This window comes from Amblyomma maculatum, chromosome 7 (assembly GCF_055883805.1).
Source record: "Amblyomma maculatum isolate TAMU_Amacu chromosome 7, ASM5588380v1, whole genome shotgun sequence".
NCBI lineage: Eukaryota > Metazoa > Arthropoda > Arachnida > Ixodida > Ixodidae > Amblyomma > Amblyomma maculatum.
Genome location: NC_139350.1, coordinates 32,934,508 through 32,957,567, shown reverse-complemented (window position 1 = coordinate 32,957,567; position 23,060 = coordinate 32,934,508). Strand labels below are relative to the sequence as shown.

At 51.9% G+C, this 23,060-nt stretch overlaps 1 protein-coding gene across 1 annotated transcript; it reads left to right on the top strand.

Annotated features, from left to right (window-relative positions):
- Positions 1-15,885: 15,885 nt before the first annotated feature.
- On the top strand, positions 15,886-22,871 carry LOC146182930 (uncharacterized). The gene is made up of 4 exons (XM_084608299.1): positions 15,886-16,049; positions 16,582-16,711; positions 22,142-22,285; positions 22,569-22,871. Exons 1-4 carry the CDS (start codon positions 15,886-15,888, stop codon positions 22,869-22,871), a joined length of 741 nt encoding a protein of 246 aa, XP_084464425.1.
- Positions 22,872-23,060: the final 189 nt, after the last annotated feature.

Below are 23,060 nucleotides of genomic sequence, written 5' to 3'. Positions count from 1 at the left end.
TTTTCAAGCCTACCTTTTTACTTTTCCTGTCTAGGTCATCAATCATTATTTGCAGTTCATCCACCGAGTTGCTTAGCAAGGCAATGTCATCAGCAAATTATAGATTACTAGGGTATTCTCCATCTACCCTTATCCCTAACTGCTCCCATTCCAAGTGGCGCATTAGCACGACCAGACGGGACAAGGAGCAGCTTCCTCAGTCACGGCCTGTCTCGGGGGAGAGCGCGCTCTCCAGACCGGCCGTGCCTCAGTACGTCTCCCCGTCCCCAAAATAAAAACAAAAAACGTACAAAAAAACGCCTTCCTCCCACTTGACAACGGCAACAGGCAATAAATGCGGCGCGCCTTCTGCGCTGAAAGGGAGCCGAGCTGCAATTATCGAAGTTATTTACTCCAAAGGCTGGTAAAATTTTGGAAGGGTCGGCATATATGGCGTGATAGCCGCATGACAGCCTCATTTCCCAAATATATGGCTGAACTGAACGATTGGATGGACACGTAAGCTTCGGCTCATCTCGCTGATTGTTCACGAGCGTGCACTCTAATGTCGTATATATCACCAGTGGCGCAAATCGCGAGCGTACAGCCGCGGTCCGTGACCGTCCTTTTGATTTGGTCTGTTAGATGGAGACCGTGGGACACAGCATATGCAAATGGCTCAGCAGGATTAGATGTCAAAAAGCATATATATGTTGCAATTTTCCTAGAATAAAAAGCCATGCAACGATCTACGTGTGTTTATGTTTGAAATAAAGCCTATTTTGTTTGCAGTCAGTCTCTAATAGGGACTACCGTTAATTTAAGGTATAGTCTTGTGCTGACGCCTCGAAGCTATATATTATTCTTTGGCGCCCTTCTCAATTGCGCAGAGATGTGGCTAATGCGCGACAGTGGCATTGAGAGTGTGGCTGGCATAGGTATACCATAGGCGTGCTCACAGGAGGAGGGAGGGTGGGGGGGGGGGGGGGGGGGGGAGGGTAATCTTCTCAGCGGTGCTCAAAGTCACGTTTATGGCGATGTAGTTTCTTTTGCATTTTAACGATACTGGCGGCTGAGGACCCGTGATGCAATTGAATTACAAGAACTTCTCACTTGCCACGTTTACCTACAGAAAGCCGAGGACTCAAGGAACCCGTTGTGAGAGCGCGTCGTCGCGTTTATAGATATTGGTGCACGCTATTCATTCTTATGCTTCAGTGGCATGACGTCAAATCAATGTTTGGTTCCTCATCATAATTTGAGCTGCGTTTTGTCCTTAGGTACTTTGGTGAGAGGGTGAGGCGTTGAGCGGTGATCGTCACACTCCTAATGAACCCTGAGCACGCCTATGGCGTTGTGTGCACGAACAAAGACAACGCCTCGTGAGCACAAAATGTCCTGCGGACGCCTTGAAATCTTAATTGATCACCTCGAAAGACATCGATGGTGTCTTTGAGAAATATTTTAGCCAAGTCGTCTGGAAGCGCTCTCAGCAAAAAAATTCTCCCCGGCGGACGCCAAGGCGCGACGGCTCCAAACCTGGCGCAGTATTGCTATCGCAATAATAATAAAAAAAAAAGGAGCTGCCGCATCAGACACATATTCCGCACGCGCGCTTGTAAGAGACATGAAGTGATGTGACCCATCAGCCAGTAGGCGGGCTGGTGGCGCGCGGGAAACGAATGTCATACTCTGAAAATTTGCAGTGAATCTACTCTGGTCAGTACTTAAAGTTAGGGAGGCCTCGGGGGGTATGAGACCCCATTACCAGCATTTTAGAGGGCCCTGAGACCAACGTTACTAAAACCTGGTGTGACCCCCCCCCCCCTCTTTGTTCTCAGTTGTATAAGGGCTGCATGAATATGAAGCGGGCTGCAATCGTTTTAGTTTTTTTTTTTCTGTGGTTTTCACATTTCTTTTCTGATTATTAACCCAAGAAGGGGAAGAGCGAAACAGGCTACACGCTGCTTTCTTTCTCACCCTCTTTATTTTCCTTTCCAACTGTGCTCTAACCGCTTCGTGACTTCCTCCGGTGATAGACTAATTTAAGGCCTGGCCCTGGTCCTGCCAAGCGCGCCAGCTTGCGTGGCCTGCAACGACATGCATGAGGGCAGTGCAAGCCATTTGAAGGGCGAGAACCTCAAAGCCCACCGGTGCAGAAGTGCAGATTACGTACGCAGCGCTGTGTGTCATGTTACCAGTTTTAATTCAGCAAACACTACACGCAAAAAAGCCGCTATTTCACGCGGGTAATGGCGGCGTAATTGCAATGAAACAGCGAGCTCAAAACTTTATTCGGGTGCCTAAAGTCGTCGGTGACATTTAAGAAAGAGCTGAAATTGCAAGATAAAAAACTAAAATAACGAACAACTTCGACCAGAGGCCGCAGCTCAACAATGGGAACTAGGGCACCTCGATACACGCGCCTCCCTATAATGGGACCTGCGGTGGTAAGCATGGAACTGGCGATTTTCAATGGTTCAACAAGGTGCTCAAAATACAAGGTCATGAATTACCCAGACTGGCCGAATATAAATATCTCCGCGGGTGTACGTAAACGAAAGATTGACATACAGCACGAACAGTACGTTATACCACAGAAGGGTGAAAAGATGCCGGGATAATAGAACATAGGCTATAGTGGAGTACAACAGGTATGATGTGCTAATAGGCGATTCAGAAATGAGTTATGGCGGCAGGGCTTATTACTAGAATGCCGTTTTGGGGCTAAAGACAGCGGTACAGTCGAGATAAGAAATAAGAGAGCTTTTGGACGATTAAAACTATCGCTTTCGTAAAACTATAGGTTTCCACGGCCAAACCACAAACGAGGTGGTACAGAGAGGGGGATATGGGCTGGACATCTTTCGAAACACGGGAAGCGTGGAGTTCAGTATTACATGAGGAATGTGAGAATAAAATGGACAGCAAGAAGTGGGTAGCTAAAGTATTTAAATATCTATGCCTAAAAAGCGTTGACTAAAAATGGAGGAAAATAACTAGGAATCTATAGTACGTTTGCAGGGCTCAAGGACTGAGAAATAAAGAGCGTTAAGCAAGAGGTGAAAAACACAGAAGGTAAACAGTGAATAAATTGCAGGGAAAAGTAGCAGAGTGTAAAAAGATATCAAAACTGCAAAAGGCAGATCAGGGAGGGACCTTTCTTTGATAACTCAGCAGCTGTGTACTATACTTTTTGAAGCTAGATCAGGGTGCCTTAGAAGACGCAGTGTTTTATTGAATAATCAAAAGGGAAGGAAAAGAATGCTGCCGACCGCGGGAACTGCTGTCACAATTTTGAAGCACCCGAATTGCGACCGGCGGAAAAAGTGATATGGGGAGGATAGCGTGGAAAAGTAAAGAGGGCAGCGATAGCATGATAGGACACAGGGAGTTTTGTACGTTATTTACAAAATACAAAAAGTGGAAGAGTTTCCGTCATTCGCACACAAGTGTCGTGTCTGGTAAACAAGATAGAGAAGTGTCTCGTTGATATCTCCACCAGCTCCGCCCTGTGAAGGCGCCGCTAACGACTCTGGGAACTTCGGTGGCCCCTCGTAGCGCGGCTCAGGAGTCGGGACATCTCTGATAAGACTCACAACATGCGACTTGCACATTCCATGCACAGAAGCGAGGAATGCGCTTTCCTCCTCTCCGCCTCGCGAGGGGCACCTTCCCTCTTCTCCCTTGTTATTTCGATTCCTTTGCGGTATTCAACCTCCCCCCTCCCCAGAACAAGTACATTCCTTGTTCCTTCCGTCGACCCCCTCGAAAGAGGACGTCATGTCAAGCGGTAGTAGAAAACTTTATTTGGGAAAATGGGCTATGTTTTAATGGCTGCGTTGGTCAAGCCCTAAATCCGGGACTCCGTTGGCTGAAGCCCCTGCCTGCGCTGTTGAAAACAAGGGCCCTTGTGCCGCAAGGTTGGAGCTGGACAGAGCCCCCTCCCATTCCGCCCAAGTTCGTTCTTTTACGAGGTATTGCATGGCTTTCTTGCTAAGCCCATGTCATATGGTAAAAGTCGGCTTTCTGGCCGAAAAAGGTGCATTCAGCTGAGAAAGTACCCGAACTAATTGCATGCAGTTTATCTGAGCTGTTTGAGGACAATGTTTGTAACCGCCTGAAATGGCATTCCAATGATTTATCGAGTCCTTTAGCAGAGCTGTGAGTGTTGGTCTCGCGGACGTGTTGCAGTATCTCGCGATATTTAGTGAGGGGCGGGAGGTGGTCACATAAGGGGAGTTATGAGGGAGCCCAGGAGGTGAGTGCTCGGGCTGCGGCGTGTGTACACTCGTTTCCCTCTACCATTTGACGACCAGGTACACATATTACTTCTTTGTCTGAGGGCTGATGTCTGACTTGGGATGATATTTTACAGGCCAAGGGTGAAACCAGACTTCGCTTGTAATTTCTGTGGGCGTTTTGGCAGTCGGTAACGGTGTGTGTTGCGGCTAATGCGATCGCTGCCTCCTCCATTTATGCGACATCTGAATTTCTAGCCGTCAGCCCCGCTACTGTATGACCTAGTGATGCAAACTGTTGTGATGCCTTTGCAGTGTATCGCAGCACCGCAGCATCACAAAGAAGGCTTCTTCGTCCTTGGAGTAGTTCTTATCCATCGTCCTGGCTCGTGCGTAGCATCGCGCCTCAAAATATTCGGATTACATATTGCGTGGCATGGGCCTGTTGTGGAGTTTTTCCTTTCACTCATGTGGTATCTATTGTCTCTGCTGTACATGCACGCGTAGTGCTGCAAACACTAATGCCGAGCTTGACAGGACGCGCGGAAAGATTGCATTAGAAGGTGAGCCTCTACCATTTCGTCGATGGTGCTGTGGACGCCAAGTTTAAGGAGTCTGTCGGTAGACGCGGTGAGGGGTAGCCCTAGCGCCAGCGTGTAGGCCATGCGAATTATGGTGTCGAGTGGCTTGAGGTAGTTGTTTGGCAGCTTGACACACGAGGTTACTTAAGTAATGCGGCTGACGATAAAGGTCCGAATCAATCCTACCGTGTCGTTCTCTCCCATAGCATTCTTCTTGGTCGTAACACGCGAGATCATTCTGCTGACTTTTCACACGACGTCCGGAGATCAGCGATAGCGGTTCCGTTGACCCTTTTGTTGCTAATGTGCAGGCCAAAGATGCGAATGATGTCCGCTTGGGGAATGGGTGTATCGTGGATCTTAATTTGTACCTGCTCGTTGCTGCCACGGGGCGCGTGACTTGAAGTTGGGACTTCGTACAGCAGTTAAGTCCGCAGTCATTGACGTAGTTCTGCACAGTGTTAGCGGCTTCCTGAAGTGCATCCTCAATCTGTCCTGCGTTACCTCGTGTTGTCCAAATAATGATGTCAGCTGAATACAGGGCACGGCGCGTGCCTTCTATGGCATTGAGTCGGTACGCTAGGTGCAGGGCCAGATTAAAAAGAAGAGCGTAGAGTACCGCTCTTTGTGGCGTGCTCCTCATGCACATGAGGATTGGGTTTGATCTCGTATCGTTCACTCTGATATGTACCTGACTATTTTGCAGGAATTCCTTAGATTAGTTTGTGGGAAGGCACGTATTATCCCCTCCTGGCTACAGCGGGGCGGCGAGGGTGAGGCGCTGCGTCTCCTCTCCACTTCACGTGGCAGCCTGCTCCCCCCCCTCTCTCCCTCGACTGCGGTGGCGAGGGAGGCGTGCGCTGTGTGTGAGTGTGGTGGTGTGCGGCCTGAACACAGAGCGGACCGGACGGGCCAGCAGTGCGGACGCGTCCGGAAAAGACTGGAACCAGGTGAAGTGAATTGCTTGATCGCGCGTGCGCGACTGAGGAAAACAATTAAACCGGTTACCCTTTGGTCATCGGTGTTCGTGTTGTTCTTGGGGGCCACCACTGTGGTCTGAGCTAGCGGAGCGCTGTTTGCTCTGAGAGCGGAGCCGCAGCCCCGTAGAGAATCCCACATTTTGGCGCACCAACGTGGGTCCCTGTTGGCGTTCCAGCGGGGTAAGCTAGCTCTGTATGAACAACATGACCAGCCCGCGCTATGGGCTGTCTGACCTAATGATGTTGGCCGACGTCTGCGGCCAAGCTCGGGAGATCTCGAGCATTAGCCATTTGGCTACATCAAATCCAACCGCCGATGCGATGTTGGGAGGTCAATTGGACGTGTTGCATGATGCCGCAGGCGCGGCTACCGTCCGAAACGTTGCGCCGGGCATTCCCGGTAAGCACATCGAGCCGGAACAGTCCGATGGCTGTGGCTATAGAAGTTCCGTTCTTTTGAACGTGTCCCCTGGCGCACCCGCCGATGCGGCTCGCGCTAGTATGTTCGCGCCGCGAACTCCTGGCCAGCTTCCGAAGCCCGTGCCCAGTGGCAGTGGCTTCCAGGCCCAATCGCTCCGCCATGTAACAGGTGCGACTGCCAATGCAGTTCGCCAAACGAGTCTTAATACAGGCAATCCTGAATTACTCGTACAGCCATCGCCCGTCGGCGGCGGCTACTCTTCGCTCCTTTCACCCGCTGCGCACGCAGGCTGGCCCGGTGGCCAAATTGCGTCTACACCCGCCAATGCGGCGAGCGCTCCCCGTCCTTTGACGGAGAGGCATGCAGCGTACCCAGCATCGGGAGATCCCGAGTTGCATCACAAGCTACCGCCCGTTGGCGAAGGCTTTATTCCCCCCGGTATTCAGTCGGAATTGCCCATTGGCGCCGATTGGAGAACGCCCGCCACAGCGGGACGCGCATCACACCCGATGGCTAGTGAGCGCGCAGTATGCCACCCGGAGGGAGACGCCGCAAACGTCCTCGCATCCGCTTTGCAACAGCTGTTGAAGCAGGCGCACTCGCCTGGCCCTCGGATCGGCGTACCGATGCCGACATACAGTGGCTACAGCGACACGCAGAACGCAAATTACTTCCTACTGGCCTTGCGCCGGTATGAGCTTGCGAGTGACCTGAGCGAGAGCGATATTTTGAGACGAGTTTTGCCAGTTGCACTCGTCGATCAAGCCGCCCGGTGGTACCTATTGGTAGGCCACAAAGCGAGCACTATGTCTGACTTTCGACGCTTGTTCAGGGAGGAGTTCCTTCCGTACGATTACAAGCAGCGAATGCGGCGAGAACTGGAGCTGCGGACACAGGCACCTGATGAATCGCTTGTAGAGTTCGTACGAGCGATGCAGGAATTGTACGAGTACGCCGACACGGAAGCTTCGCATTCGGAGCAAGTGGAACGCGTCCTGCGCCAGTGCCACCCCACATTTGCCCTTTACTTGAGCAGCTGCCGATGCAGCGACCTGAACGAGCTTGCCATTGAAGCTCGCAGAGTCATGGCTCAGATTTCTGCGGCCCGTAAATACCGGCCCCCGCCACCGGCTAGAGAATCACTAGAGCCGAGGTGTGCCTGGAGCGACGCCCCAACGGTAAGGAGTGAGTACACTCCTGAGGCAAGTGGGTTCACTAGCGAGCCGTTGCCGCTCGAAATATCGGATCGCGCCCTGGATCCCTTTGGGTACCGGTTGCGCAGCGCTGATTTCAACCCCCGTGAGTTCACCGGGGTTCAGCCGCGAAAGTCCGCACCTACTCAGAATGCACCCCCGGAGGGCCGCATACGGCCAGACGGTCGGGGTGCCTCTGAAACCCGCCGAGCGTCGCAGCAACAAGCATGGCGATCTGTGCGCTGCTTTAGCTGTGGCCAAACTGGCCACATAGCCAGAAACTGCCCCTCGAGATCGGGAAACGAGGCAGGCCGCCGGTAGCAGCACCGGCGGAGGCTGAAAATGCTCGGAAGCCTGTACCCGTCACGTCCGCATTCAAAGTTGGAGAGCCAACTAACACGCTAGCGCCTTTTGTTGACCTCGCCGTAGCGGGAGCAACATTTAAGGCACTGCTGGACACGGGTGCAAGCATTTCGCTCATTGGAGACGCGGTCGTTTCCCAGCTCCGACGGCGGTCCGTTCGGATGCGACAGCGAACAACGCCCCTCCTGCTCGCTAGCGGAGAGGTGCGCTCCTGCGGTGACATTCGCCTCGTAGTGCGCTTCGATAAGCGTGTACGCAGAATGCGTTTTGTTCACCTGCCTGGCCTGACAGTACCAATTATCCTAGGCCGAGAGTTCTTGGCTAAAACTGGACTGGTGATCGATATCGCCAGTGGGGGTTATCGGGAGAGCCCGTGTGCCCCGCTCAGGCCATTCGCCGAACCGCCGGTTACAACGCAGTCGTTGTTAACGCGCACGGCTGATCCGCTCGCAGACGGGAGGCATACCTCCTATGAGCGCTGTTCGCCCCCCCGACCGAGCTCGGTTAGGGCGGCCCGTCTCAATGCTCCCTCTCCGCAGTCGGAGAAGAAAACGCGTACAACCCCGGCCACTGCCGGCGAAAAAAGAGACAGTGGGTTTCCGTGTCAGTTGCCGCGATCGGCAGCGGCGGCCTGTCAGCACGCTTTTCATCCGCATTCGGAAAAGAAAATGCAGAGATTGCTGGCCGATGCCGGTGCGCTGACAGAGCACCAACGTGACCGACTCTTGTCGTTGCTACACAACTTTGACGAGATGTTCACAGACCAGCCGGGATGTACCAATCTGGTGCAGCACCGCATAAATACGGGTGACGCGCTGCCCTGGAAATGTAACCCAAGGCCCGTCAGCGCTGCTAAAAGGCAAGCCATCGATGAGGCGCTCCAGGAGTTGCTCGATGCTGGTCTTATATGCCGTTCTCAAAGTCCATGGGGGTGCCCAGTGGTGCTCGTTCCAAAGAAAGACCGCACTTGGCGTTTGTGCGTGGACTATCGGCATCTGAACGAGGTCACGGAGAAAGATGCATACCCCTTTCCGAGAATAGACGAGATTGTTTCCAATCTTGGCGGCGCTCAGTTCTTTTCGATACTTGACGCCAGCAAGGGGTATCTGCAGGTCGAAATGCGACCAGGCGATGAGTACAAAACGGCGTTCTCATGTCACAGAGGACTTTTCCACTTCAAAAGAATGCCCTTTGGATTGTCCGGCGCTCCGAGCACATTCCAGAGACTAATGGACCGCGTACTCGGCGATGCCCGATGGCAGCACGCCCTCGCCTACCTGGACGATGTGATCGTCTATTCCCACACATTCGAGGAACACCTCGATCACCTCAGAGACGTTCTGGGAAAGCTCAGGTCCGCTGGCCTTACGCTCAATGCCGCAAAGGCGCAGATATGCCAGGCTCAGGTGAGCTTGCTTGGATATCGAGTTGAACGGGGGCAGGTGTCTCCTGATCCAGAGAAACTTCGGGCGATCCTGGAGTTTCCTGCGCCTACAGATGTCAGCGCTCTTCGCCGATATCTCGGTATGGTGGGATACTACCGACAGTTTATTCCAAACTGTGTGCGCCTGCAAGCGCCCTTGGCACGATTGCTAAGAAAGTCTTCCCGTTGGCAATGGGGAGATGAGCAGGAAAGGAGCTTTCGCCAGCTCTCGCACGCCATCGCTAAGACAGCAGCTCTGAAGCTGCCTGACCTAAACAAGCCATTCGTTATCCAGACCGATGCCTGTGATATCGGAGTGGGCGCTGTACTCCTCCAGATGGATGGGGATCAGCTGCGACCAGTGTCGTTTGCGAGCCGCGCGCTCTCGCCGGCAGAACGCAATTACTCAGCGACGGAAAAGGAATGTTTGGCCATTATCTACGCACTGCGACGTTTCGAAATGTACGTAGAAGGAACAAGGTTCACGGTCGAGACCGACCACATGGCCTTAACATGGCTGAAACGCCTGCGCGAGCCCAGCGGTCGGCTTGCGCGGTGGGCCCTGACACTACAACGCTTCGAGTTCGAAGTGCGCTACCGAAAAGGGACTGCCAATGCAGTCGCGGACGCGCTGTCACGGGCGCCGGTCACTGACACCCAACCGGCAGGCGAAGACGAGGAGGAGACGGAAGGGCAGCTGTCTCCCCCTCTGCGTGGGGAGCGCGCAGCGGGCAGCACCCCGCCTGCGGAGCCCCGAAAGCACGTGCGCTTTGTGGGAGCAGTAGTCCCCCTCGAAGTTGCGTTCAGCAGAGAAGAGCTTCTCAGAGCTCAGCAGGAAGACTCGTACTGTCAGGAGTTAATCAACTGTCTTAGCGAAGAGACGGATGCTCTGACAACTCAGGCCAAATTGCGCTGTGAAGCCACTGGTAGTGTGGTTGGCGCTAACTCTAGTGTAGCTGGTATTGCTACGAGTGAGTTGGAGAACTTCCTGCTGGACTGTGAAGGAGCTTTGCTAAAATACGTGCCAGACAAAGAAGCCTCCAGTGAGTGCTTTAAAGTTGTGATTCCGCGCAAACTGCGCCGCGCCGCTATGCGGCACTATCACGACGCCGACGGTCACGGGAGCGCCCCAAAGACATGGCGGAAGCTTTGTCGGTTCGCTACCTGGCCCGGAATGAAGGCTGACGTATGTCGTTACGTGCGAACATGCCACATCTGCCAAGAGAGGAAGCCTCGAGGTGGCAAACCACCTGGCTTACTCCAGCCCATCATAAGCACGAAGCCATGGCAAATCCTGGCGTGCGATTTGATGGGGCCGCTGCCGCGCAGCAAAAAGGGGTACAAATACGTGCTCGTCGTTACGTGCCATTTCAGCGCTTTCGCTGAACTGTACCCGCTGCGGAAAGCTACTGCCCGGGAGATCTTGGGAAAGCTGTCGGAGGTGTTTTGTCGTTTTGGCTTTCCAGAGTGACTGATAACCGACAACGCCACGTATTTCACGTCGAAGGTGTTTCGTGATACGTGCGCGGCAATGGGTGTACGGCAGCAGAAAACCACGTGCTATCATCCTTAGTCCAACGTGAGCGAGCGCCGCAATCGGGATATCAAGCCGCTCCTGGGCGCATATGCGCGGTCGCATAATGATTGGGATGAGCACTTGGACGCCATATCCTTCGCTCTGCGCACGAGTGTAAATCGCTCGACCGGCTTCACGCCGGCTTTTCTCATGTTTGGCAGGCAGCTGAACACGCCAACGGACACGGTTCTGACCCATCGGTCGGACGATGTTCGCAAAGTCGAGGCCAATGTCGACGACTACGCACGGCGATTACGAGAGCGTTTGGCCAATGCCATTAAGGAGGCGAGCCGCAGCCGTGAGAAGGCCAGGGTAAGCCAAAAGGCGAGCTACGACCAAGCCCACAGGGACCTTGAGTTCCAGTTGGGAGACACGGTTCTGAGGCGAAATCATGTTCTCAGCGATGCATCCGCGGGATTCGCGGCCGGCCTTGCGCCCCGATGGGTCGGGCCCTTTGTGATCGCAGAGAAACAGTCGCGGCTGATTTACCGACTGAAAGACCCGCACTCGGGCCGAATAAGCGGACCCATTCATGTGGGAGAGCTGAAGCAGTATTTCCAGAGAGATGCTGCGGAAGCGGAAACGCCTCTCGCTCCGGAGAGCGCCGAGGCGGGCGATGCTGAGAGCAGTCTCTACCGGCATCGCTATAACACCCGCAGCCAGCGAAATCGTTGAGGCCGCATGCGTGAGAGCGCACATGCAGGCCTCAAACACGGTCCTTGCTTGCACAGTTCGCATTCGAGCTGTTGAAGGAGGAACGCCAGACGCGCGAGTTCGCGCGCAAGCACATGCAAGGGAAGGCAGTCCTTTCCGCGATGTTACAGTGCGGAAGGTAGGCGAAGTCGCCTAATGTCAACCGCAAGGGCACGAGAGGTCTCGTGTTTATCCGGCGCGTGTCGATACACAAGCCGGCAGTGTTCCTTTACGCGAAGCCTGTGCTGAGCACGTTCAGAGGGACCTAGCCCGCCGACTGGCCTTATTTATGACACCGGCACTCCGGGCGCATGGGCCACGCTGTCTGCGTTCAGGCGGCGATGAACGGCGAAGGTGATGTTTTAGTCTGGCAGCCCAGTGGCTGCGCAGTCATACAGTGGTTCCCGGAACAGCTCGCATTCGAGCTCATCCTTGGAGAAGCTTGCATTCGAGCTCGAACGAATATATCACAAGCGGGAGGGCGAGGAAATGCTAGTGCACTTCGACCCTCCCAGCGCAATCCCGGAGCTCGCAGACGGAGGCCCGCCAGCTAGACTCGAGCTGGAGATGAACAAGAACGCACCTCTTCGAGAGCAGAGCGGCAGGGCTGGTGTCGACGGCCATCGGCGTCCCGCTGTCCAGCGATCCAGGGATGGCCGGGGCCGCCACAGCAGCCGGGCTGCCCAGCCAGGGCAAGCCCGCAGCGGCCCACGCTCGCAGAACACCAGCGCGGGCCAAACGGGTGGACCCCGCCGGTTTAAACGCCGCCAGCAGAAGGAACGATCGTCGTCACACCAAGGCGCTCGCCGGGCTGGGGACCGCCCTCGCTCGCAGAACACCAGCGCGGGCCAAACGGGTGGACCCCGCCGGTTTGAACGCCGCCAGCAGAAGCAGCGATCGTCGTCCCGCAGCGTGGCTACGTGGACCTCCCAGGAGGGGGGATCGCCGCCGCTGAGCTACTACAGCGACGCCCCGTGGAAGGTGCAGCGAAAGGTGGAAGCCAGGCTTCCCCTGCACGCCGTGCCCCATCCCTTCCGCGGGCGCACCTTGCGGAACCACGAGAAGGCGTTCCCGAACTCGGGAATGGCACCTGACGCTGGTGCCAGATACTGCGGCCAGTGTGGAGGGCTGCTGCTCTCTAAACGACGCCACCAGACCTCAGAGCTCCACACCGACGGGCGCCCAGCAGTGGACGCCGCCTGCGACAACGGGCAGGCGGCGGAGGCCGTGGCAGCCGCTGCTGCCTACACGGCCCCTGCGTTTACGGACGACGCGGACCCCGTGCATGGGCCTGCCATGGAGTTTGCTGACATGGATGACCTTCTGGCCGATCTTTAATCGCGCGCGGCGGAGGCGTCCTAATTAAGGTAGGAGGGGTGTGGGAAGGCACGTATTATCCCCTCCTGGCTACAGCGGGGCGGCGAGGGTGAGGCGCTGCGTCTCCTCTCCACTTCACGTGGCAGCCTCCTCCCCCCCCCTCTCTCCCTCGACTGCGGTGGCGAGGGAGGCGTGCGCTGTGTGTGAGTGTGGTGGTGTGCGGCCTGAACACAGAGCGGACCGGACGGGCCAGCAGTGCGGACGCGTCCGGAAAAGACTGGAACCAGGTGAAGTGAATTGCTTGATCGCGCGTGCGCGACTGAGGAAAACAATTAAACCGGTTACCCTTTGGTCATCGGTGTTCGTGTTGTTCTTGGGGGCCACCACTGTGGTCTGAGCTAGCGGAGCGCTGTTTGCTCTGAGAGCGGAGCCGCAGCCCCGTAGAGAATCCCACAAGTTAAAGTTTCGACCTCCGCATTGTGTGCTTTGAAGGTTGTCCAAGATTTTTGAGTGCTGACATACAGTGCCAACACTTTTTTTTCTTCAAGTCGACAATCGACGGAATAGGTAATTGGTGCGTGGCAGATACTACTGGTTTTTCGAGGCTCTTGTTGAAGTAAACAGATATTGAAATTCAGAATAAAATCAAATAAATACTTGTACGCATGGAACACAAAGACGCACTTCGAAAGATCGCCTCAATAATTGCAGCCATAATTGTCGTACGCTGCCCCTAGGGCTCAGCTTTTATACCCAGGCCTTGCGTTTTTCCGGCAAAAGGAGAGGCTCTGTCCTGATATGATTGAGAAAGGGGCCGATGGCTTAACTGCCGTGTAGGAAGGCGAAGAAGGGCAGCCGTCAGAAGTAGCAAGCTTGAACCCTTCTTTTTCACCTTCGCAACAGTTTAGAGAATACGTGCGAGCTCCTAAGAGACCAAGGAAACTCGCTATCCTTTTTTTTATTTTGTAAATAATGTACAAAGCTCCCACTGTCTTTTCTTTATATCGCTCCCATCTGTACTTCCCCTCGCTGTACTCTCTCTATCCCCTTTTGTTTCCTTCCGGGCGCAGCTCGGGTGCTTTAGATTTTAGATAGCAGTTGCCGCAGCCGGCAACTCTTTTCCTTCCTTTTTGACCATTCAATAAACCACTACCACCAACACCACGACCACCACCAAAAGTGAAAATTATGAAAGGCCCGCAAAACCACAGGGTTGCAGATATTACAGTGGTTCGTCAGTGGTGATAACTATTTAAGAGTCCGCTGTACTGCGCGAGTTGTTAGTACATCTTGCCCACCAGCGAAAAACAATTAGGACCAACGAGTTAGAACGGGCACCCCGTTCCGTCTTTTCTTTCATTGATAATTAGTCTGTTCTGCGCTGGTCCTCTAGAGAGAGAGAGCGGATGAGAACCGGCGTATTCAGCACAGTGTGGCCGATGGTAGGTCCTCTAGATGATCATCACACTTGGCATATTGTCACGCTAATGACGACGATGAAGGATGGTGATGGTGTGGCAGAAGAGGAAGAAGAAGCGTTGGTTTCTGGGCGCTAGTAGGCTTCATCTTGTTCCGCTACATCAGCACTGTAAATAAACACCCCTTCTTATTTCATCATAACAACTTGGTGGAAGGTGCTCCGTACAATCCCTCGATCCCTACCTACAGCGCTGCAAGACCAAATGGAGCTTCGACGTAGTCGCCGCATCGCTGGACTGCCACCGCTCACGAACATCATGGACCACACCGACTCAAAATATGCAAGCCGCGACGCTGCAAGCCAGGCTGGCGGCATATCTGCCCACTCCAGCCCAATTCCGTCCCAGCCTTACCGGGAACCACGACCTTTTGCCGGAGAAGAAGGTGAGGACGTTGAGAAGTGGCTACTTGATCATCAACGAGTTAGTCGGTACGACCGGTGGGACCCTCTTACCATGCTAACAAACGTCGTTTTCTTTCTCACTCACACGGCTATGACCTGGTTTGAGAATAACGCTGATAACTTAACAACTTGGGAACGGTTCGTCACCGAGTTAAAACTGCGTTTTGGCGACTCTGTTCCCAGCAAAAAGCGGGCTGAGCAGACCCTTGCTCAAAGAGCTCAATATCCCCATGACACTCGTACAACTTACACAGAAGAGATCCTCAAGTTATGCAAATGGGTCAATTCCAACATGCCCGAGGAAGACAGAGTCGGTCACATTTTGAAGGGTATCGCGTCGGACGTGTACAACTTCTTAATCGCCGAAGACAGCCTTGATACTGTCTCCGATGTCATTAGACACATCCGCGCGTTTCAAGCTTTTAAAACACGCCGTATTGCGCCGAAATTTGGGCGGCTGGCCGACGTGCCTACCGTGGCCAGTCTTGATGACCATGCCCAACTAGATCTTCCGTCAACTATCCGGCAAATCGTACGCGAAGACCTTCTACGGATCAACACGCTTCCCCTGCATGAATCTGCTGAGGTTTCTGTCCAGAGGGCCTCTAGACGGCCGGCTTCACCACAAGCGATTCAAGTGCAGCCTTTCTCCCAAGCTCCTGAAATTGCAGCTTCTATTGACTACCCGCCAATGCATTTTGCAAACCCGACTGCGTCAATGCTTGAAGCCCCAAGGTATGACGTCACCTCAAGTGCAACTAGATCTTCTATTGGATCTACAAGGATTCCTGTGCAATGTGAGCATTCAGCCAGACCTACGATGCGCCCTGCTGTGCCTGGCTCGTATCCACAACAGCATTTTATACCTTCCCCACCGATATGCTACCGCTGCGGCGTCGAAGGTCACATCGCCAGGTACTGCCGCAGTAGGTTCCCGCCACGCTATAACCACCCGGTGCCTCCAGCAGTACCCAACAATCGGCAATACAGCCCCGTTTTCCAGCAATAAAAGCAGAAAATCCGACTCAGTACAACCATGTGAGCACGAACAGTCATCCCACAATGTGCTGCTATCAATGCATGTTTACTTCTCAAACCGTGGGCATGTGTTGACCAGTCGCGTTTCTACTATACGAATTCTGGCTGGACAAACTTGAATGACGCCTCATCATCCTCGCATTTTTTTCCCCAGAAGTGAGAAGCATGGGTAAACGCTGTACCCTTTTCTTACTTCAGATGAAAAAGATGACAGAAGGGGATTTGGGGTATTTCCAAAAATATTACCGTATGTCTCCTGAAGAATTCGACTTCGTGCTGGACCTGGTGAGGCAGGACCTCGTGAAGAACCATGCGGTCAGAGAACCAATATGTCCAGCTGAAAAGCTGGCTATCACGCTCAGGTACATTAAATGCTAGGCTCATTCATTATTTTCAAGCATCACATTGCGAACTTGCAGCTGTTACTAAAGTTAAAATATATGTTAACCATTCACGTGAGGCGTTTGCTATATAGTTGCGCCTGTCTTTATTTTCTTCTTGTCCATGTATTTGTGTGCATTTCTTTTCCTCAGTTATTTGATATGCAGAGCAGAAATTGTATTGTAGTGAAGCAAGGTAAAAAGTATTTTAAGGGGATGCAAAGCCGCATGACTATTTTGACCGCCTAGCTTAACAGTGTTTCTCCTTTGTTGTCTTTTCTTTTGGCCCTGTGTTTGTTTGTGCTAAATGAAGAATATAATGCCATCAAACCAACTAGTCCATCACTTAAGTCTTCTACAGCAGCTGGAAGTTTTTTTTCTAAATTTCCCATCAATCTTGCAATTTTTGGCAGGCATTGGCATCACATTCTAAGTAAAGTAATTTGTTTATTGCATGAAATTTAGTCCGCTCAATTCTTTCCCTACATCAACTGCCTGCACACCGATTTTACAGGTACCTGTCATCGGGCGACCTCATGCGGGACATAGCCCTGCCCTTTCGGGTGGGAATTTCTACAGTACGAGCCGCAGTACGCGTGACATGTCGAGTTTTGTGGGCTAGGCTCCAGCCTTTGTACATGCCTGTGAGTACTCGGATTATGTAGACCTTCATTACATGCAGCCAGACGTAATATAAATATAAAATTATGGTTAAAAAATGTGCCTATTGAAACAAACCATTTTCAAACTTTTTATGAAACGTTTAACATGAACACTGCAGCCATATACGAGTATTCCTGCATTGCATTTGTTATTCTATTTAAAGAAGTCTGCTGCACTCTAGTGTGAAGGCGTGGTCAATGGGCACGCCGCTCCCGGGTGATGCATCAGACAGCGTAGCCAGGCCAAAGAATGCCCGTTTATTTTCGGATCAAGGGGTATTATATAGCCAGAGGAATGAGGGAAAGAAGGAAAGAAAGAATGAAAAGATCGTTGCCGTCGCCGATTCATAGTTGGCGATTTATCGCTTCTGCTATCAGCAGCATCCCTTCCTCCTAATAACCATAGCGATCCACAGGTTTCTTGACCCGGGTTGACCTGCGCAGCTGTGTCGCTTGGGGAGCAGGATCTGCGGGCTCTGACGTGAATGCGTTGTTCTGTATAGCCAGCGGATGGTCCACTGGTTCTGCTGCTGGACTGTCTGCACCCGTGAGTGTGGATCCCTCGACGTTGCGCTTGCAGATTTGATCAGCATGACGACGAACCACCACATTATCCACCGTCTTGACGGTGACTAGTCGAGCGCCTATTGTCGACTTCCCCTTTCCGGGTGTCCACTTGTCACCAACACCGTAGCTACGGACTAGTACAGGGTCCCCCGGAGCGAAACTCCAGCTGGCGTCGTCCGAAGCTGGGGTAGCTGCTCTGCTCTGGACAGGTTTGTTCCTGAGAGAAAAACACATGTCAAGTCTGGTGCGTAGTCGATAACCTAGCAGTACTTCTGAAGGTGATAGGCTCGACTGCCTTGGGGCATTCCTGTAGCGACACAAAACTCGTGCGAATGCGGTTGAGAGATCCACGCCAGGCGGGGGTCTTCTTTAACCCATCCTTTACCGTTCTGACCACGCGTTCTGCCAGCCTATTGTTTTGTGGGTGGTAGGGCGGTGTTCGAATGTGGGCAATGCCGTTTCGGTTCATGAATTCGGCGAAATCCGACCCTGTAAAGGGCGTGCCGTTATCAGTTACTACAGTGCGCGGTAGTCCGAACTGGCTGAAGAGCGTACGCAGCGCGTTTACCGTGCTGTTTGACGTTGCACGCGAGAGTGGAATGGCCTCGATCCATTTGCTGTGGGAATCTACCACGATCAGCAACATTTTGTCCCTGATAGGTCCAGCGAAATCGAGGTGCAATCGGGACCACTTTTCTTCTGTAGCTGGCCAGTTTACTGGCTCACGTGCTGGAGGCATTGATAAAGCCTGGACACAGTTTCTGCATTCATCGGCCATTCGGCTAATGTCCCGGTCGATCTCCGGCCACCAAAATTTGGACCGCGCTACCTTCTTCATGGTGCAGACGCCCTGATGGGCTTCGTGCAATATCATCAGCAGTCTACCGCGTGCCTGTTTGGGGACTACTACACGATGTCCCCACAGTGGGAGGCCATCCTGAACAAATAATTTATGTCGCTTTTTGTAGTAATGCAACAACTCAGTGTTACCGGAGCAACATGCTTTTGGCCAACCCTCATGGACGTACCCGCAGACAAGTGCCAGTACCACGTCCGTTGCTGTGAGTGACCGCAGTTCCTCTATAGTGATGACCGACTGGTCCCACTGGTCGATTTCGAGGACAAACTCTGCGTCTCCTTCCGGTGCGGTCTCCGTTTCCTGCAAAGTTTGAGGTAAACGGCTTAGGGTGTCCGCGTTAACCATCATTTTACCGGATTCGCAAAGCAGCTTGTATTTGTACACTCCCAGCAGAAGAGCCCATCTTTGTACTCTCGCGGCGGTCATGACGGGGGTCTGACGATCCATTCGTAGAAGGCCGAGCAGTGGCCGATGATTCGTCACCAGGGTGAACTCCCGGCCAAGGAGGTAGTCCCGGAAACGTGAAACACCAAAAACGAGAGCCAACGCTTCACGTTCGATCTGAGAATACTTCTTTTCGGCCGAAGTTAAGGTCCGGGACCGAAATCCGATAGGCCTCATTTCCCCATTAATGCGATGGAAGAGCGCCGCTCCCAGACCGTGAGGCGAGGCATCGCATTCCAAAAGTAGTTCAAGCTTCGGATTGAAATATGTCAACACAGGGACTGCGTAGAGCCTTTTTCGACAGTTCGAATGCTGCTTGTTCTTTATCGCTCCACATCCACCTGGCTCCTTTCGTCAGTAGCTTGTACAAAGGCACAAGTAAGGTGGACAGGTTAGGGAGAAACTTATGGTAGAAGGTGATAAACCCAAGAAATGCACGCAACTCTAACATTACGCGGAGAAGGGGCTAGTCTGATAGCATCGATCTTCTTTTCAACCGGGTGCAACCAGTTTTTATCAATGCGGTGACCGAGATATGTTACTGCTTGCTCGGCGAAGCGACATTTGTCAGCGCGCAGCTTAATGCCATTTTCCCTGAAGCGTTGCAGTACTGCTTTCAGGTTTGAGTCATCTTGGCTCTTGTCAGCTATCAGCACATCGTCAAGATAGACCTGCACGCCGGTTAACCCTTGGAGCACGGATTCAATTTTCCGCTGAAAGATTGCTGGTACAGAAGAGATTCCAAATGGTATGCGATTGTAGCAGTATAGCCCTTTTTGAGTGTTGATGACGGCCAGTTTCCGTGACTCCTAGTCCAACGCGACCTGGCTATAGGCATCTCGCAGGTCTAGCACACTGAACCGTTCTCCTCCCGCTAAATTGGCAAACATGTCGTCAATAACTGGTAGCGGGTATTGCCAATCTCACACACAGGATTTAGTGTGGCTTTAAAATCTCCGCAAAGGCGCACTGAGCCGTCCTTCTTCAAGACGGTAACAATGGGTGTGGCCCATTCCGAATATGGTACAGGCGATATTATCCCCGCTTCCGTAAGCCTATCCAACTCCTGTGAAACTTTATTTGCACGCAAAAGGAACCTTCTTTGCCTTGAAAAGCTTGGGGGTTGCTCCGCTCTTGAAATTAATCCGTGCTGGTGGGCCTTTCAAGAGTCCGGTGCTCTGGCTGAAAAGATGGGCATAGCTGTTCAGCAGTTCCCAGGCAGGTTGATGGGCAGCTGGCGGAACCGTGCTGGCCATGCTAGTCTGCGCCTTTACGCGCAGGAGAGTCCTTCCGGTGTCCTCCAGTTTCTGCAATAAATCCCGGCCACAAAGACTGGGGCCTTTGCAGTTTAACACCACCAGCTTGCATTCCACTGTTGCTGCTTGATAACACACGTCCATGTTCATGACGCCAAGCACTGGTAGCTTTCCGAGATAGCACGATAACTTCATCGGCGATTTCGCGAGCGGAGGCTATTCATTGCGATGTTTGTCATAAATAGCTTTTGAAATGACGCAGACTGGGGATCCTGTATCAATGTCCATTTTTAGATCAACGCCGTTCCATGTGAATGTTTTCTGAATGGGCGGTAGCAGCGTCTACGCCATACGGAGGGACCAAATCTGCGATGTACTGCTATCACTGTCTTCCCATTCCTGCCGCTTTTGTGCTTCCATGGTACCAGTTTTGTTAACGCTGTCAGCCGCTGAGCACATCTTCGCTAGATGCCCGTATTGTCTGCATTTGAAACATTGCCGTCTGTTAAAGCGACACACTGCAGTCTTGTGGCCGTAGTTACCGCAGCACTGGCATTGCGTTCGTGGTTTGAACTTCGCCTTTGTTATCTCTGGTTGGCGCCGATGAGTTATCTTGAACACGTTTGGATCCCAAGCCTCCCCGGTTATGCCTCGCGAATCAAGTTCGGCGCTTTCTGCAGCTAGTGCTAGAGCCTCGGCTTCCTTTAGCGACAGGTCTTTTATCGCCAGAAGCTGCTTTTGTAAACTTTTTGATCTGACGCCACACACGATGCGGTCTCTGATCATTCTGTCTAGCATAGACGAGAAATTGCAGTTCTGTGCTATTTGTCGTATAGCGACAATAAATTCCTGCACGGATTCTTCTTCTTTCTGATAGTGGTTGAAGAACTTGAAACTTTCTGCTATTTCGTTTGGTGTAGGATCATAGTAGCTCTTCAAGGTCTCGACTACCTCGTCGTAGCTCAACGAACTTGTTTTTGCTGGCGCTACTTTAATGCATAAAACTTGAACTGTCTTTGTCCCAAGGGCGGCTACGAGTAAAGCCCTCTTCTTTGCGTCAGCTGAGATTTCATTGGCCTCAAAGTACGCTTCTACTTTCACCAGGTAAGCTTGCCACTTATCTTTTTCCTCATCGAAGTCCGGTAGCTTGTGAACATGTCTGGCGCTGTCCTGGGCCCGATATCCTTGCTTCAGCCTCGTCGCCACTGTTGTGAAGGCGTGGTCAATGGGCACGCCGCTCCCAGGTGATGCATCAGACAGCGTAGTTAGGCCAAAGAATTCCCGTTTATTTTCGGATCAAGGGGTATTACATAGCCAGAGGGGTGAGGGAAAGAAGGAAAGAAAGAATTAAAAGATCGGTGCCGTCACCGGTTCATAGTTGGCGATTTATCGCTTCTGCTATCAGCAGCACACTCATAGCTAGGAGTATCACCCAGGCACCCTGATTCAAATTCAGAAGTCTGTGTTATGCCCGTCGTAAAGATACAAAGGCTATTAAGTCAAGAGCCTTCAAGATTCTCAATCGCTACCAAACTCGAAGGAGTTGTGCTACTGCTTCATAGCAAACTTGATCACCATCAAGAGAATCCATCAGCTCAGACCAAGGTTATGTAGTGACACCATTGCTGGAAAGTTTAGAATATCATGACATTATAGGTTAGAGGCTAGTGTAATAGTGGGGCACCAGTGCACATACAAAGAATGCTGTGCTAAAAGTGCAAAGAGTGTGGCTAGTGCCTCTCTAAGCACTCCAACCCTATTCTAAAACTATTATTTGCTTGATCGCGATTGAAACCGCCTGTGTCGCCCTGCTCATAACCTTTTATTTTATAGACTGCCAGTTTGGAGGCCTTCGGAATGCCCATGTGACAGTGGTATTACTCTCTGCATGGTACCTTTAAGGATTGTGTAATCATAGAAGTTTTTATGTAATGTATTCCTTTATTTATCATGTGCACACATTGAAATGAAGCACTCAGTGTGTAGGTTGAACAGGTGCCACTTCCAAGATCAGAATCAAGTTGCCCCATCTGTGTGCTTTAATAATTAGATAATATAATCCTGCATAATACCTGCAAAAACACTTGGTGGTCTGGCATCATGTGTTCCATACTCACCCATTTGCTTTCAAGATTAATTTCAAGACTAATGCTTCATAAAACTATTAGTAACATATATTACTATTAGTAATAAGGCCTCTCGGTCAATACCTGCGACATTGCTTATTGCTATTTGCCTCAGTGTCCATGTTTTCCTTTCTTTATGGACCTTACCTTTTTTTTTCAGGATCCAGATCTCATGGCTTGGCTGCATGTTACAGAAGGATTTGGGCGTACCTGGCAGTTTCCAAACTGCATCGGGGCTGCGGGTGGTAAACACGTCCAGATTAAAGCCCCCGCCAAGTCTGGCAGTATGTATTTCAACTACAAGGTACGTTTCCAATGGAAGATTTGTATTGCTATCTTAGAACTCTGATATATGTAATAGGAGCTCCAGGAAACTGTGTTTATACTTTGTGAAAACTGCTATAGAAGACACGTTGAAGGGTTAATTCGAAGGATTTGAGAGAGGTCTTTATCCTACAGTGGACATAGTCATTCTGCAGATGTTGATAAACTACATTTGAAAGGTGCCCGCTAGACATGTTCCATATGCTGTGGAAGATTGTGGACGCTTCATTAACTGAGCATTTCAACATTTTTTTTCATTTCAGGGCACCTTCTCAATAGTTCTGCTTGCCGTAGTTGATAGTGCCTTCAAGTTTGTTGTTGCAGACGTTAGCGCTTATGGCAAGCAGAGCGATGGAGGGGTACTCCAGGAGTCAACATGCGGAAAATGTCTGGAAGCAAGTCAACTAGATTTGCCTAGGGACCTGCGTCTGCCTGGGACAGATCTCAGTGCGCCTTGTGTATTTGTCGGAGACGAGGCTTTCCAGCTGCGGCATGACTTTTTGAGGCCATACCCTTGGCGCAGTTTGGAGGCAAGCAAGCGGACATTCAACTATCGCCTCAGCTGAGCAAGGTAACAGCACTGAAGTTGCCGCTCCTAAAATTGATACGGCCTCAAATATTGCGTGCATAATTTGCAATTTCATTGCTTAGTTCCAGTACATTGACAGTAACATGCAAAACATGCACAAAGTTTGGCTTAGTATCTGGTTCAGTAGTGAGAGTGAGCAATAATATTTTGGAGAAGGCTTTTCAGC

What these genes read in the sequence shown, in the direction of transcription:
- LOC146182930 (XM_084608299.1), top strand. Translation starts at nt 15,886, where the DNA reads ATGAAAAAGATGACAGAAGGGGATTTGGGGTATTTCCAAAAATATTAC. An exon ending in AAGCTGGCTATCACGCTCAG is followed by an intron (nt 16,050 to 16,581) that starts GTACATTAAATG and finishes CCGATTTTACAG; the next exon opens with GTACCTGTCATCGGGCGACC. An exon ending in GTATGTATTTCAACTACAAG is followed by an intron (nt 22,286 to 22,568) that starts GTACGTTTCCAA and finishes TTTTCATTTCAG; the next exon opens with GGCACCTTCTCAATAGTTCT.